This window comes from Platalea leucorodia (genome assembly GCF_965183815.1).
Source record: "Platalea leucorodia genome assembly, chromosome: 3".
In the NCBI taxonomy this organism is placed as follows: Eukaryota; Metazoa; Chordata; class Aves; order Pelecaniformes; family Threskiornithidae; genus Platalea; species Platalea leucorodia.
The window spans coordinates 51,740,602-51,758,693 of record NC_138825.1 but is presented as its reverse complement, the minus strand read 5'-3'; the positions used below and the strand labels follow the sequence as shown (position 1 = coordinate 51,758,693).

The following is an 18,092-nucleotide window of genomic DNA, read 5'->3' as shown; positions in this document are numbered from 1 at the left end:
ATTAAGTATACAAACTAATAAGTTTTTGTTAATTTGAAGATGCAATGAGCTTAGGTATTGATAATAATAGTAGTGGGAAAGGTGCCCAAAGAATATGGTATTTAGTTCCAACTTAGTTAACCACTATCATGTATATATTAAATTAATTGTAAGATCGTTTTCATTCCCTGATGAGCCCAGTTCTGGGTAATGTGCACTCCCATATTTGCTTCTAAAACCCTGATAAATGCAATCTGTTGGAATGTTTTTAAGACAATAGCTATTTAATGAATAGCTTGTGTGTACAGGAGAAAAGAATAAGCTTGATTGCTTACAATCTGACATTTGAAAAAGCATTTTTTTTAGATCTCTTGTATTTGCATATCTAATTGCTATGTAATCAAAACTAAGTGAACTGTAGCTACTTGAAACCAAAAAATGAAAGGCAATCATCTTTACAGGGGGAAATATCCCACTCATATGCAAGCCTGTCTGAATATTAGAATTATATTCTTGTGTTTAATTATAGGTGTCTGACTGAGCAGTAAATTTATGCCTGTGTATTAAAGGAGTGAATGTGACCCTGAAACATCAGCTTTCCTTTGTTGAAGCAAAGCATTGGCATTGAGAGAACTTAAGTGTTGTGTATTTTGGTGATAAGGGATTGTGCCAGAATAGCTGTTAATTACCTGCTTTGTTTGATATGGAAAGTAGTGGTTCCGCACTTTTCTTCCCACCAGTGACAGTACTCAATTAAAACTTGTATTAAACAGTGATAATGCCCTCGTTTATCTGTTGGGGAAGATGTGAGGTGAAGAAAATTAACAGGATTTTTTCAGCTGTTTGGAGGTGGCTTTGTTTTTTTTCATTAATCTAGTCACAGTACAGAAAAACGAGTTTTGTCTTTTTGGTGTGGTGGTGTGTGGTGGGTTTTGGTGGGTTTTTTAATTGTTTATGACTCTTAAATCTTGCACTTTACTAATAGTGGCTACAGTAGAAGTTGAAAAAAATCCTTAACTGAAATGTGGAAGTTTTATATTTGGAACATGCTTGCCCTATCCTGTTCCATGTCATTCCTCTGTGTGAAGTGTCTGTTGCCATGGGTCCTTATTTCACTGTTTGTTTTTATTTATTTATTCTATTGCAGTGGTTACGTCAGAAAAAGAGGGTTTTTTTAAAAATTAAATTTATTGCCTGAGCTTTTCTATTCCAAATATTTGAAGCATGTTTTCTAATGTAGTTGGTTTTCTCAGCTTCCGTTAATATTTGTTATTTTATAAAGAAATGTTCTCAGACCTGCTTTTGCAATATTTTGTAATCAGCATAATATTTCCCTCTTAGATTTCTTAAGTATATGACAAAACTGAATGCAGTATTTTGGGTGGGAACCCTTCAGTCTGAGATAGGATTCTCTAAGTAGCAGCTATTTTTTTTGCATATATGAACAGAAATAACAAGGAGTAAGGCAAGGAAATTAACACAGAAGAAAGACTTGGTAATCTGTGTGGATCTTTATTTCCTTCAGGTAGCAATGCTGAAGAATATTCTAAAATTGAAAATGTACAAAGTAGATCAGTAGACAATAAGAAAAGGTATAGAATTGTTTCAGTAACGCTTAAATGCTTTTTATTTCGTTCATCCAAAGAAATTAAGGAATGGCTTGGTTGCTTTACTTAATGAAGTTTGGAAGGTCTGTGTTCAACAAGCTTGAACAGCTTTATTCTGGAGTGAAAGCTGAATGTTTGATGCTAGACTAATTTGGCCAAAAATGTGAAACAGTAAGTGAAAAGGAGTAATTACCGTAACAGCTTTAAAGTATGTACACAAAATTCTTTTGAAGATCTCACTGGTTATGGCAATGCATGGTAATTCAACTAGAATTTTAGAGCTTCAGTGGTTAGGTCAATAGAGGTCATGTGCAGAAAGTAAGATTGGTTGCCTGCAATAATTAGGCAGAATTAATAAAGTTTGTTCAGAAGGCATATTGCACATACTGAATGGCTAGCAGTAATGACTAGTCCTAGATGTAACCTTAGGATTAAACAAAAAAAAAAAAAAAAAATCATTGCAGATAAGACAATACCTTAAAAGGCTTTGTAAGGTATGGAAGACTTGAAAGATTTTCTTGTTTTGTTGAAAACAGAGTGTCATTGTTAAAGAACAGAAAGCTAGCTTTTATTTGGTAGTGGAATTTAGTAATCCCGCAGGATGCAAGCAAACTACAGTGAAAAGTCAGGTTTAAAAAAGTTTTAATTGTGTGAATTTTTCATGGTTTACAGAAAGAAAACTGTAGAAAGCCTTGCTTAGATGAGATCTCATAAATGACATGTTTTTGAAGAAGTCTGTTTTTCTTTTGAAGTAAATGGTTTTTTGGGCATATCAAGTGATAAATTTAATGAAATTATTTAATTGCATATAATTAGCAATAAGTTTTCACATGACTATAGATTACATTTTCTTCAGATAATTCATAAAGTCAATAAATGTAAATTTGTTGCTACTAACCACACAATTCCCCTTTCATACAAAGTAAACAGTGATAGGTGTTAAATAAGAACTTGATAAGGTGTTTTATGATCTGGCATTTTTGATGTGGAAAGATCTCTGTCCATTTCTTTAACTGCTTTTCCAACTTGCTTTCTCCTCTGCTGTCCAAAAAAAAAAAAAAAGTGGAATGTGAATTTGAGATACATTTAGATTAGTAAAATTATTTCATGGCATAGCAGTGCTGCAATACAGTATTAGTATAACTGTGTTAGCTCATCTATGATTAGGTTCTGCAATGATTAGATAGCTTCCTATGATCACACATGCTCATTGAATAGTCTTTTTACTTTATAGGCGAGTGTTGCAACACACACTGTCCAGTCACAGATAGTGTTTCTAATATCGAAGCTAGTTTATTGAGGCTTCCTTAAGCTTTCATGTATTTAGTATAAAATCCCAGCTTCAGATAAAGTTGAGGACTTCGTTCTTCCAGAATGAATAGTCTTAAATGCACATATTGTACTTTTTGTTCTCTGTAAAGCAAAGACAACCTATTGGATTTTTCTGTTTAAATGAAATTGTTCTGATTACATTTCATTGACTTTAGTCACTTGAAAATAATTTATTAACATTTTTGAGCATTTTCTTTATTATGCATTTCAGTTAGATTCTTGAGGAACTATTTAATGTGCTTTCTTTTAGAGAAATTTCCTATTTCCATGTACAAAATTTAAAAATAATGTTGTGATATTCAGTTTTGAATAGATATTAATCTACTGTATTGTCAAATAATCTCTACATGCAGATCTTTTTCAGAGAGGAAAATTTCTGTGTTGAAATTATTTGCAGTGTTAGAGTGTGGAGAAGTAAAGGAACATTTTCTCTTTTAGCAATTGCCTTTTCTAGACCCTTTCTGCATGAGCAGGCTTTCCCTTTACATTCTTTACAATTCTTCCAGGACTTGCAATCACTTTTGGGGGGAATTTCAGTGTATCTGATTGTGCCCTAGAGTGAGGTTCCTAATTCTAAGACTGAATGGAAATTCCGTTTTCCAGTCTTTCTTATCCATTTGAAAAAAGCCAGCTGGAATGAACAAATGGGGTAATTTTCTGCACTCACCCCATCAACAATTTTTCCTGAATTTCATTTTTAAGTTGGACAAAAATATTGCATTAAGTCATACGCTTGTTCAAATAGCAAAAGCTCACTGTCTTGGTAACCTGGGGGGGGTGGGGGTGGGGAGGGGGAAAAAACAAACCTCAAATTTATTCTACCAAGAAGCTTTAGGACATGAAAAATCTAGAAGCTGAGAGTTGACTTTCAGCTCTTCAAATAGTCCTCCAGAAGAATACTGTGTGGTAAGCACCCTGGTGACAGGGTTTATGTACCACGTGAGGAAAATTCAGGCCCCTTATGTCCCCCCATAATCGCAGTTGATGGTACTTGTCATTTGAAATATGTGTATATACACCTGCTAAACATGCTTTTTTCTCTCTGATGAAAACAGTACTGCTGAAAGCATGTCGTAAAACTTGTTTTTATTGCAGATATACACAATGAATCATAATTTCCAGCAGGCTCAGATCCTGCCTATGTAGCATCAGCAACTAAAACACTGAAAATGTGAACAATATTTTATTTATGGTTGGGACCTATAGAGCATGTCTCACATTTGTACTTATACCTTTTAGCTGCATAACAATGTACTTGCATGCATCTGGTAGTTGAAGTATTCTCTCTACTGAGGTCATTCTGAGCACAACTATGTAAGTTTTTGAAGTAGCTAGTGGTGATATTGATGTTCTTTATCCTCTCTCTCCCTCTTCTTAGCCATTTGGACAGTTGAGAGGAGAAAGGATTCTCTAAGGGGTAAAAATTCAAAATTTAGTGTTAAAGAAGTAAGGAGAATTTACCATTTAGCCCTTGGAATGCCTATGCCTCAAAGCAACAATTTTTTTTCAAATCAGATTTTGAGTGACGCAGAATTCTCTTCAAGAAAATGTGAAGAATCCATCTAGAAACAAACTTTAATTCCATGTATTAGCAGAGTCAAGTTATGATGACCTTGGATACGCTCTAAACCAATTTGTAATGATTACTGTCAAAGCAGTTCTTTGTCTGTTGAAAAGTAATGGCCTATGATATATTGGAGGCCAGATTAGATCATCCTGATGATTCCTTCTGGTCAAAGTCTTTCAAATTGGAAAAAAACAACTTGGCATTAACCTTAAGTATAAAAAGGGGGATAATAGCAAGACGTACTGAAAAAAAATTTCAATATAGCATAATGGAACATTTAATTTATCAGTGTTCTATATAGATCACAAACTTTCATTCTCCCTATATATATATATGTGTGTGTGTGTGTATAGTGTATACTACTGAAATTTGTAACAATTCTACAATCAGGTTGAATTTAAGGTGTGTGTCCCCCCCCCATATCTGGCTTTGTGCATCATGGACTTCGTACATATATGCCTATATGCTAAAATGAAAATAGTTTATTGGTGAGAATCAAGCTAAAATTTTGGGGCTCCAGTATGGTTTGTCTACATGTAATGTCTGAGAAATCAAATTTTAATTGTGTGGATTTTTTTGTGTATTAAGTTCTACTGCTTTGGTCATACTGTGAATAGGACAGTTCTATAGTAGCCAATGCCTCACTAATCCTGAATTCCAGAAGAGTATTCAGCAACAAGTTTTAATAATTGGAGTACTGGGCTTTTGTTGTGTGTTTTGTTACGGGCCTTAGCTTAGAAAAACTTCTTAGTTCAAATAGACTTAGCAGAGGTTTTGGAGATATTTTTTGTTTTAAGAAAAGAAGTAAAGTATGTTCACTTGTGCAACAAATTTGAGACTGTCTTGAAGGATTTTTAAAGAGAAAAAAGGAAGTGAAGCATGGTCGCACTAACAGGCAACAGGAAATGAAATTCCTCAGCAAGTTTGAGATGAACAAGATCAGACCTTCAGAGATCAGGAGGAAACTGAGAACAAGGTGTTAAGTCTCCACAAAATAGTGACAACAGTAGCAGAAGGCTTTTTTTTTCCTAAACTTATTCATAAACGCTGATTTATCTGTGATTTTTACAAATACATTTTCTATGATGATAAACAATTTCTTGCTTTCTGCAACTAAGAGGAGTAACTTTCCTATGTATCAAACTAGATGTTTTACGACTTCTTTGAATTCCAGTCTGTTCACTTCATACCAGTAGTTATAGTGGTTATAGTGTTAAGAGCTACATAAGTACTTGGAGGTAGGGGTGAATATTAGGACATACAGAACTTGTAGAATGCATGGATTTTCAGTATCCTGGCATGACTTAGCTAACAGGACTGCGTATGGTTGTCTACATACCAAAAAAACAAAAACAAAAACAAAAACAAAAAAACCCAACCAACCAAACCCATGCTTATCCCCTTAGGGAAGGGAAATATTTGAAATGCACAAATGAAAAGCTCAGTATGGAGCTGTGTACTAGTTATTTCTGTGCCTGGAGTTTCAGACATTATGTACTTATTCAGAATTAATTCAGCTGCTCTTTGGACTCTTGGTGAATATATACAGTGCAAACTTTATTTCTTAGTTTAATTCTTTATTTTCTTAGTGTCTGTACTTAGGTATGTATATTGGGAAAAACTTTACATGCCTGGGATTTTGAATTTTTGTGTGTGGCATTTTTATGTACTATCTGATAATCAGATTTAAGAGTTTATTCATTGGTATCTTCAGAGTAAAGAATTGGAATAACGCCTCCTGCCTAACATGGGGCAGTGTTTTTAAGACTCTAATAGGTAAGTTATCCTGCATGTTGTGTAATGTTAGAGAAAGCTGTTAAAACAGTTTATATGTATTGAAGTGCCCAAATAAAAAAAAATATGCTGTCATCTTTGAGACATGAGGTGTCTCAAAGCAAGATGTGAAATGTTTTTAAGTGCATTGTTAATCCATTGATTTGTCTGTGTATTTTATCCTGCTGATGTGTGTTAACTTCATAGATGAGCTATGCCTACCTTTTACTTTGCGTACACTGCAACTGCAATGTATGCCTTTCTTTCCTTGTGGAGCTTGAGTGCTGATGTGTTATATAGTTGTATATTGTCTACTAAGTCAGTTTAGTAGCTAAAATTTTATTGCAGTTGGTTTCAGACTTCATTATCCCCGTTACAAGAATGTGATGTTCTACTTGCAAAAGTGGGATACATCTTATTAACCCTGCTTGCAGGGTAAGGGTTGGGGGTTTAACAGGGAGGATATGGAGGTTATACTGTGTACGCTTGGCTGAGCATGACTTGCACTGAAAACTTTTGCTCTTGTTGAGTATTACTGTAGTTTGTTAAATAGTTAAAACATGCTTTACTAACAGAAGGAAAAAAAAACCCTATTTGCAACTTTTTCTGATAATTTTTTCTGACTTTTCTGAGCCTTTTCCTGTGAGACCATATGCTTTTGCAGCAAGAGCTTCGAGTATATGGTCTAGCCATTGTTTGTAAATTACAGCAGAAGGTAAATTTCTTTGATTACTGTGTGCTACTGTGGAGAACAGCATTGAAACTGGTAGTTGGGATACTTTTGATTTAATTCTCAGTTCTTTTCAAAAGTCTGTTAGTCACGTCTTCTGTTCCATAACATTTGGGACCGGCCCTGTTCAATATCTTCATTGATGATCTGGATGTGGGGATTGAGTGCACCCTCAGTAAGTTTGCAGATGACACCAAGTTGGGTGGAAGTGTCGATCTGCTGGAGGGTAGGAAGGCCCTACAGAGGGACCTGGACAGGCTGGATTATTGGGCCGGGACCAACTGTATGAGATTCAACAAGGCTCAGTGCTGGGTCCTGCACTTGGGTCACAACAACCCCATGCAACGCTACAGGCTGGGGGAGGAGTGGCTGGAGAGCTGCCTGGCGGAAAAGGACCTGGGGGTGTTGGACATCGAGGTGCTGGAGCGTGTCCAGAGAAGGGCAACGAAGCTGGTGAAGGGTCTAGAGCACAAGTCTTGTGAGGAGCGGCTGAGGGAGCTGGGGTTGTTTAGCCTGGAGAAGAGGAGGCTGAGGGGAGACCTTATTGCTCTCTACAACTACCTGACAGGAGGTTGTAGCCAGGTGGGGGTCGGCCTCTTCTCCCTAGTAACAAGCGATAGGATGAGAGGAAACGGCCTCAAGCTGCGCCAGGGGAAGTTTAGGTTGGACATTAGGAAAAATGTCTTCACTGAAAGGGTGGTCAGGCATTGGAACAGGCTGCCCAGGGAAGTGGTTGAGTCTCTGTCCCTGGAGGTATTTAAAAGACGGGTAGACGAGGTGCTTGAGCACATGGTTTAGTGGTGGACTTGGCAGTGTTAGGTTAATGGTTGGACTTGATGATCTTAAGGGTCTTTTCCAACCTTAATGATTCTATGATTTTATGATGTAAATGGGCTTTAATGCTTTGTATGAAATAGTTGAATAGGTAGGAGAGGTATAAGATAAATAGTTGCATGGGTAGGATATGTTGCATAGTATAAAGGATATTAAAAACAATACTAAAAAAGTAAGATATTTTTGTATCTTCGGTATGTTTGGTAATCTTAAAGTGAATTTGACACAATATAAATACACTTTTCTTTAAGTGGGTCGTGTAATGGGTATTGAAATAACCACAGATGTCTTTAAATCAGAATTTAATTCAAAGAGTCTTTACTTACATTTTTGTCAAATTATGCAGGATTGAAGAGGCTCGCACACTCTTAAGCAGAGTAATGCCTGAGCTCTGTAAGTTAATCATATGAGTAGTCCTGAAAGGACAGAATCTTTTTGCTATCACAAATTATTGAAGGTTTTCTGTGAGTTGTATGGCACTATGTTTGGATTGATCCTAATGGTCAGTTCCCCTTAAAAGCCTTAGACATCTGTTCCCACTGTTCCATGTGCATCTTCAGAAGTCAATTGAGTTTGTGAGCTTTTTAAATTGGCCCCTGCACAATTGTTTAAGCAGCAGGGGCAGCTCAGGGAAAGTAGCAGAGTCAGGACCACTATTTTCAGTGATAGCTGGCTGTTAAATAAACTTAACTTGCAGAGTTAAACTTCACCTTCATATTATTCCATGGTATGCAATACATGAGTGCCTGCATGAAAATGTTTTTACTTTAACTCCTGGTTTGCTATTTCACCATTAATTTTACCCAGCAAAGTAAGAATTTTTTGCTGAAAAGGATTCTTGATCAATAGAAAGGAGAAAACAGTATTATTTTGTGAATTTTTTCATAGCTTTGAAACAAGAATCTTGTCTGTGGTCCTGGAGTCTTATGCTTTGTAGACCTCTAAGTTACTCGTCTGAACTAAACTTGATTTTCTTAATTTTGACTTATTTTCTAATACATTATTTTCAATATTTTAAAGAAAGATAAAATAATCTTTTTTTTTAATTCCATTCTCTGCTTGTAGTTCATCTGTGGAAGGAAAAAAAAACCCACCTTTTAATTATGCCACTGGAGCATTTAATTCAGTGCCAGTACTGTTTGAATCAGTGCCTGCTGCTTGTTGCAACTGGAGATTATAATTGTTGGTAATACACAGAGAGCTAAGCTGAGGAATTGACCTAGGGTAAAGATGCCCAGGTCTTTGGCCTGCTCTTGTGCAGAATTCACATTATCTGAGTAAGTTGCTTAAGCCAGTGCTGTCCCTGAAAGAAATATTTATTAAACTGCACCTTGTGTCACCAGGTGTTCCTATCTGACCATATCAAAGTAAAATACTCTTTTGTCGGAGAAGGATGTTGGCACTATCTAATGCTGGTTTAGCATTTCAGCAAGATCACATTCCATGTATGTAATGATGAGGAACTTCAGCTAGTTGACTGATTTGACTTGACTTCGAACATTGACTACAACCTTGTACTGGTTGAGCATGGTTTATCTGTGATACATAATTTAAAGACAACATAACTTCTCATAATAGCATTTTAAGTATGTACTTTAATATACTTTGGATATGTTTTTCTTATTTTTAGGCATCCTGCTTTTGTTTTTCTTGATGACTGCATGTTTTTCATAAGCAACGTTTTTAACTTCCCTATTTACCAGAAAAAATGGACTTTTATATATAGTAATTACATAGTTGAAGTATGGGTCGAAGGAACAGAGAAGGGGCTTTAAACCTTTTTTTGAATGGATTACATGGTACGATCCCATCTTGCTTAAAATTAATGAGCTATTATGGTTGCCCCAACAGTAATGGGTACTAGTTAAGATGATATGTTGATTGCTCATTTGCATCTGGTATGAATTTGACTTTTAATTTTATTTTTTTTTTAAAATTAGCCTCATGCTATCAGATAGAATATACTATTTTTTTTAGAAAAAAACAGCTTTTATGTCCTGATAACTGCATCGCTATAGCATACATACAAACTGTCTTACAGGCAGGTTAGTAGTGGAATAGAAAGTCATGTTTGTCTCCCTTCTATAGCTAGCCAGCTAATGATTTTTTCACTTTTTTCCATTTGCAAAGAACTTCTAAAAATTGTTCTTCTATTTATTTTGCTTTTTTGAAACATAAGGAGACCCTGAAAAGGACTTGAGCTTTTTTCCCCGATTGCTTTTTATCTTAGAATTTTAAAATGCAACCTCAATAAAATTTCTGACTGATTTTTTTTTTTTTTTAGCATGTATAATGTTAATTCATGAAACTGTGCGAATCACCAGTAGTGATAGTGCAGGAATACTTATCTCTGGAAAGGGATTTTTGTCTTATTCATCAGTGAAATGAAGGAGAACTTGAAGGAGTTGGGGTGAGGGGAAGAAAACTGAAGTTTGTTCTCTCTTCTGTGACTTAGCTTCTGTTGATTCTTGCATTGTTTTCCCTTAACTATGTTGTCTTATAATATGGATTCTTAGGATTTCAATCTCAAGTGTGAACAAGAAGGAATAAATTGTGTCCATAACAGGATAAAATAGAAACCATAATTCCAACTCTTCATGCCTCTTTTAAACATCTTAAGCAAAATAGGGCACAAGCCCAATTTTTTTTTGCTTTTCAGGTCTCCTTTAAGAGCAGAGACAACCATGATCCAGCAGTTTTGGAGGTAGAGGCAAGTAAATGTTTTACTTCTTGTAAACATTCCAATAAGTTTTTGCAAATCACCTATAATTTGAGGAGACCCTGGTTGAAAAAGAATCTCAAACCCCCCCTTCCCTAAATGATGAATTTACTTTGTATACTTGATGTGAGAAAAAATATATTTAAGCTTTTATTGATTATTGACAGGCTTCACATTAGTTACACACTGTTGTAGTTCCTTATTGGTGTAAAAATATACAGGTTTAATATTAGTAAGGTTTTTGTGATGATAGTTGTTGAAGTTTTTTCTTTTTGAACATATCTTCAAAATGTAAATTTTTGGGATGTTCATCATAGTGATTTTCTTTTTTTTTTTAAAAAAAAAGGTGGCTAGTACTTGTTACCTCCAACTGCTGGTGTTCAAATCAGCTCTTCAGCATTCTCACTAAGGGCAGTTCAACAACCTCTTATGTATTGGGTCTAAACCTGTAATTATTTCTATAGTGGGGGCATTTCTGAGAGCTCATATTGAGTTTCTCCTGAAGGTACCGCTTGTGGTGTTAAATTAGTACTTTTGAAGGCTGTATTGGAGGTACGGGAAGGAACTATCCATCTGTATTGCTGAAGTTTTAAAAATCAGGCAGCCTCTGAGTGCTGCTGCTTGTCAGGAAGCTTGACTCCTTCAGGTGTCTCAGGCTGCAGTTCAGGGCTGCTCTGAGGACAACTGAAGTCAGCGCTTGCTGTTCAGTACCACTTGCACAGCCCTGGCTAGGCATACTTTCTCTCTTCCTTGTGACAGTTCTGGTGATTTAAATGACTATGATGACCTGCTTCAGTGCTAAGCTGGCTGAAAACTAAAGCGGGAAACTTCCTGTTGCTTTTGAGAACCATGAACTGGATTTCAATCACTTTTTTTTTTTCTTTTTAATATTGGTTGGAAACAGGAGTGCTGAGGTACTAACAGGCTGTCTTCTGTTCTTACCTCTGCTGTCAGAGTGGTTCCAAAGAATGTTTATCAATATGGTGATAGGCGTTTGTGGGACTACAGGCTTTAGGCAAAGTGTGGTAATTGTTCTTAAATTAGTTGAGCTGGATGACTGTGGCTTCTTGGTATGATGTGGAGGTGATGCGGAGATGATGTTTTTTACATGATAAATGCAGGGTCCCCGACTTGTTTTTTAGACACAAAATATGGAACGTACAGGCTTGAAATACCTGTTCACTACTACTGAACTTTTTGCTGTGTTTAATTTTCTTATTTAAAGCTACAGACATTTGAAACAGACCAGAATTTTTTGACTGTGAATACTAGATGGGTGCTAACTGAGAACTGGGAAGCAAAGTTGTGAAACTATACACTTGGGTTTTAGTTCTCTGAAATATCAGAGCTGGTTTGGGGGGAATTTTTCAGCGTTTTTGGCATCTTTTTCCTGCTTGAAAGTAGCGAAGTTAATTTGTGACACATTTGGATGAGTTCTTAAGTCATAATACAGTGCAAAGATTAAAATGTAATAGCAAATACTTAGAGATGTTTTAATTTTGTTGGCAGCCTACAATTGTAACATGGAGAATATTAATGACAAGTAGCATGCTGATGCTGTTAATTCTTACCACGTTTCTTTGAATACTTTGTAAAGAACCTTTTTCAAAACTATTCCATTAGGAAACTAGTAATTTTTTGGGACCTTCCTCATCATCAATAAAAAGAGACAATTTGCATTGTTTCATAACAATACAGGATTACATGTATTTGGGACAGTTTGGCTCAACTTCTCTTTTGGGAGGTGGGGGGGGGAAATGTGCTGTTCCATGTTAGAGCGTTACAATGGGGACCGGAAAGAAGCTAGATTTTGGTCAGCTAATGTGGGAGTATAGTTCAGTGGGATAAAAAATTTTGCTAGCTAATAAGCTGTATTGACCCAAATTAATACCTGTGCCAGTTTGCTAAGGGAGAGGAGGGGAATAAGAAAGTGTCTGGGTCAGAAAGCGGGAGGTCAGCACCTGTCGGTTGGCAATACATCTTTGTCGTCTGTTGGAAATGCATTTTGAACAAAGGGATTATACTTGTGCTTTCCTGAAGAGTAGGAAACATTCAGAATGAAGGAAGCCACCTTTCTTCTAGCTATCTCTTTAGGATGTGAGCAGAGCATGTAATTATTTTTGTCCTCAATTCATGCACAATGCTGTCTTATTTTCTAAGATGGATGAAACCATTGTAGAACGTAAGAAAGGTGTGCACAATAATGATCTTTTCTCCCCAGCCTTACCATCTTTCTTTGACTTTTGTTATTCAGAAGTATATTAATTTAAACTGTAAAACTTTGGTTTGATTTTTTTTGTGTAGGCAGATAAGCATGCAATCTAAAACTGTATATAATGGACATTTTAACAAAACAAGTTTGGAAATTGTCTTCTGAAGAGCAGAAGCAGTTAATTTTTTTAATAACTTTTTGCATGTTTCTGATAATGTACTGGAATCTATTAATTACTCACGTCAAATGTCTGTAGACTTGGTTAACCCATCAAGGATTGACTTTGCTTCTGTGGCTTCATACTGTAATGACACTGTTTGGTTCTTTTAATCTGTCCAGTACTTCTTAATGATATTTCTCTCATCATTAATATCTTTATTTAGCTGAGGGAAATGGATAGATCCTACCCGTGCTTCTCTTTGGGCACTGTGTTGAAAAAGCAGAACTTGAAATTTTGCATAATTAAGTAAGTCTTAATTTTTCACATTACGGTGACTTGCAATGGAGCTGTGATAATTTGGTTAATCATAGTTTTTATTCAGTTTGCACACTCATTTTTTGCTCAAAATCTCGCAAATGAAAATGTCAGCAAATTCACTATTTAATGAGATTTTTTTAAACATTACATTCCTTTGGTGAATGTTTTGGTACATTTTACCAAAATTCATGGGATTTAAAAAGTTCATGTGAAACTGGATGTCTTTTTGGAAAGATGATGTTGTCTCCTAAACAGCAGTTCTAGGACTGCTAATGGAATGTGATCTTGAAGGATGCACATCTAGACATTCTCTCTTAAGACCAGTGTACATGTATGCAATGTAAATATTGTGATATTTGAATTAAAATTCTGAATAGCTTTCACTTTCTTTTGTGTTAATGTAATGAGCAAGGGTTTTATTACACTTTATGTTCAGGTTTAAAGAGTGGTCAGAAATATTTTTTCATAATTACTCCTTTACAGAAATGTTACTTCAATAATTTCACTTAAAATACTTTTTCCTATTAAATATTTTCATGAGGTTTTTATTTTAAATATGTTGCACACATACTATGTAAAGAACTGATGGGAATGTATACTATTTTAAATGAACTGAAAAATTTGTGGGTTTCAGCTCATTAAGCGTAGAAAGCGAAGAAAGAATTCCAAACCCCGACCTTAAGGACGGATTCAGTGAAGGACCAGAGAGCTCTCTGTGAAAGCCACCATAGAGTACTGATGGGTTGCAACGTTCCAATTCCTATGAATCATTAAAGTAGTACTGCTGAAGGGAACTACCCACTGGCTTACCATTTTTTTTTGTTGTTGTTGTTGTTGTTGGTTGGTCGGTTGGTTTTTTTAATCACTGGATTGATGTCACCTGAGAGGTAAAGGGCGATACTGATCCTGAAGATCCATCATCTCTGTACTGTAGGAAAGGCTTCCCCTAATATATTATCAGCAGTATTCTTAAGAGCCATTTAATATCAGTGCCAAGCGGCACTCAGCTACAGTCTTTAACTGGCTTGACTAGTACTACGTTTTACTCTAGCCTTGAGAACACATGCCACATGCTGGATACCCCTCATTCTGCAATCATTATAATCAATAGAGTTGTTGCATGAAATTGGTCATAAAGAAGGTTTGGAACAGTGGTCACACTTTGAGTTACCTAGGTGGTAACTTGGGTGTGTCAAATCCCATATAATTGTAGCAAGGATTTGAGGCAACTGCTTCAATAAAACTATATAATTACAGACTGTGTGCAAGGTTTCAGTCATAAATACATGGAAAGCTTGTGCTGAGATCATTTGAGGCAGTAGTTCTGCATTCTTTCAAGGACTCAACTTCAGTTCATTAGCTAATATTTATTATGAGTTCTGTACTCAGTGACAAATTTGGGGAGTTTTCTCTATTCTCTATAACAAAATTTAGTTTTATTTTTAAAGTAGAAGTTAGTTCTATTTAATTTGTGTTAGTATCTTGCCAGTTACTTTCCATTTGTCTTGAACTGTTGTCTGGGTTATTTGTTTACAAATAAATGTGTTTTGGAATTGTTGCAACGGAGTAAATATGGAAAGAATGGAACTATTTCAGGAGGAGGGAGTAAAATGATTTAAAACCAAAGATATATAAATATATGCTTGTGTAATCCCTATAAGATTAAATTATTATAGTTTTAGAGTAAACTTGCTGTTTTAATAGCTTAGCGAGAAAATAAGAGAATGGACATGAAATAAAAGGCTAGACTGTTATTACTAAATGTGTTAAAATCTAACAGTCTTAGCAGCAATGCTATATAAAATGCTGTAGAAATGCTCTATTCTTTGTTCCGCTCAGTACTGTACTACTGATTGTAGGTCACCATTGAAGAAAAAGTTGAATAAATCATGGATAACAACATACTACGCTATTATTTGTGCACTGCTTAGATGTATTACCATGGTATGAATCCAAAGCAGGCAACACAAAGCTTGTGCAGCCCATTCGGGGGGGGGGGGAGGGAGAAAGGAGAGGAAAAAAAAAAAAAAAGGGAAAATCAAAACCCAAGACCTCTGAAAACCTGTATGAATGGAGGCTCAACCTGAATAAAACCATTGCAATTAACTGGTAAGCTTTCTAGCTATGGAGCAAATCAGTTAATATATGGATTAGCGTGACCCTGAAATTTAGCTTTTCGGTTGTTTCCAATTTGTCAAGAACCCCTTACCCTGTCTGGACAACACAATATATTTGGTAACATGCTGTGAACTTATACCACCTGCACCATACTATCTGTTTAACAACAATATTCTGTGGAAAATGAGTTTGTTACATTAGTCAATGAATTTGACTGTTTATCTTCTCCAAAAGACCCAGGGACTGTAGAGGGGGCCACTATTTAGAGCAGAGCAAGCCACCATCGAAGCAGTGTGATAAGAACCATGGGTAGTCATCTGCTTAACAGCACCTGGTCACTAAGATAAAGCCCTTCTGTAATAGATAAGAGTTTCACAAGGCCTGCTGACTGCAGAATTAACTTCGAGCATTGTTTCTGGTCTCACTCCTCTCTAATCCAAAATGCAAGGCATCTTTCTAATGCTTCTGTAAATCTGAAAATTCCAGAATTTAGTACTATGGGAGAAATCACTGTGTAAAGAAATGGGAGCGCGAATAACTGAGTGACATATTAATTATATAATTCGTTAGTGGAAAGCACTCCTAAGCGATTGCAAAAGGCGTCTTTTTTTTTTTTTTTAAAAAAAAAGCTTTATGTAATAGGGCAGCATTAGTGCTGCTGTATGATGAACAGGGAAACAGGGCCGCTGAAACCCAGCTGATGTCTCCTGTGAAATTACACGTCTAAGAAGAGTGTTCAGATTGCAAATTCAAATTAGAGGATGCTAGAATTAAGGTTGCTAGTTACGACCTTTTTGTATAAATGAACTTTTCCTTGGAGTTAATCACTATGCTGCAAGTGATTAGTTTTTTTTCTTTGCCACACCCTTATTTAAATAAATGGGACATAGTATGTTCATTTCTCAGGTAAGCAACTGAGATGTAACATTTGAACTGGAAAATGTTGATTGCTTTGCACGCCTAACTTGAGGTGAGTGGAAACTGAGTTTTCAGAATACTTAACTTTTAAATAGCAATTCATGTATTATAGTAAAATTACATTTGACGTAAGCATCACTGATAAGCGCCCAGCACATCTACAGAGTTGGAAGTCAGGCAGTCGGAGCATGGGGCTCCCTCATCCTCACACCCTGTTGCGAGTGGTTTGGTGCGGCAGGGGAGCGACTGGGCTGGCTGTGCCGTCTGCTGAAGGCGAGACTGACAGCTGGCGGCTTCCTGCAGAGGGATATGCCTGTGCCCTCCTTTGTGCTCAGTCTGCTACTTGTGGGATGTGTCACTGAGCCAGTTCAGCTTGCTAAACAGGCAAAACCTAATCTGACAGCAGTAGTTTTGCTGCTGTGTTAAACTGGCTCTGGAAGGGCCCAGTGAGAGCTGTTGCTGGTGCAAAGAAGAGGGAAGGACTCTGCAGGCAGCCAAGAGAAAGGAATGAAGCCACTTGTTTTGGTGGGAGTGAACAGTTACCATTTCAGCTCTGTTGTTGAACTGAAGTCTACGGAAGAAACCCTTCTGTACAAGAAAACTCAGAATAGTTCTGACTTGTGATTTGGGAGAGGTTCTTTCTCTGAGGTGACTGTGTAAGCTCAGTGTTCTAATTACATGCACAGACATTGTGTCTAAAGCTGGCAATATTCATTTAAGCAACGACTTACGAAAAAGTTTGGCTTATGTTTAGTGCTACGTTTTCTTGTTGGCATAAGAGGTGATCTGAATCTAATTATTCAGGATAGCATTTAGCTGCCTAGGCACTTGAATCTTCTTGCCATCCCCACAGCCCTACAGGAAGCAGGAGTGATTCAGACACCTGCTCTTCATTATGCATCTTTGAGGAAATCTTCAAGGCAGATTCATCCGAAGGACTGAAATAAGAAAAATATTAGGCGTAATCATATCAATGCTGATACCCTGTTTTTCATTAAGGTCAGGATTCCACAAAGCACTTCAGCTTATGCATGAGATCTGTTGTAACATCGATTACTCCCCCCTTGCCCCTGTTTTCTGCAGTCCGACTGTGCGTGTTCTTGTCAAAACTCATAGTTATCGTTAACTTACACATTTATCCAGAACAGAAAGACCTATTCCCAAGCAGTGTAAGACAGAGGTTTTGAGCTAAAGCTCTGACATTGCAACCATGTCAGCCTGGCTCTGGCAGTAAAAACAGCTTTGCTTTTCTGTGCACGGCCTCTTTCCTGCATTTTGCTGCATTCTTGTAGCCCAGCAGTAAAGTACTATTGGCAACGTGTCACCGGTTAAAGTATTGAAGTTACTCCCCTTCCTCTACCCTTTCCCCTCCCCAACCTGCCCCTGAACAAGTCTAAAAAAAAAAAACAGAGGTGATGAATGTTTGTTTTATCTCTTTTAATTTTTTTAAACTTCAGTGAGCAAGAACAGTTTCTTTAAGGCTCGGGAAGTTATTTGAAGCTTAACTACTACCTAGGTATGTTTGGTTTGAGTCATGGGTCTCTTGTTTTTGTTGCTTTGAGAAATAGTAAAACTCTAAAGATCACAATGTCCTAAAGTAAAGCTAACAACATATTACTATAAAAATAATTTTATTTTGTAAGTCATCTGATTTTAAAGAAACAGTGGTAACTGTTCGTAATCTTAACAGAGTTCACTTAACTTTTTTGTGTGTACAAACAGTAAAAACTATGAACCTGTTCTTTTTTACTTCAGTTGGTTTGGGGGGGGGGGGGAGTACGGAAGAATTTTCCTTTTGTTTTTCTTAAGTTTAGCTGGCAGTTCT

The 18,092-nt window shown here is 36.5% G+C and overlaps 1 protein-coding gene across 8 annotated transcripts in view; it reads left to right on the top strand.

Moving 5' to 3' along the window:
- The window catches only part of QKI (QKI, KH domain containing RNA binding), a 163,356-nt gene that overhangs the window by 81,614 nt on the left and 63,650 nt on the right, over positions 1 to 18,092 (top strand). For 4 of the 8 annotated variants that reach the window (XM_082305715.1, XM_082305713.1, XM_082305712.1 and 1 more), the window contains exon 4: positions 10,482 to 10,532. The exons of the other annotated variants lie outside the window; for them this stretch is intronic. In XM_082305715.1, coding sequence (XP_082161841.1) covers positions 10,482 to 10,532 — 51 coding nt within the window. The remainder of the gene's footprint in view (positions 1 to 10,481; positions 10,533 to 18,092) is intronic. 8 annotated transcript variants of the gene reach the window in all.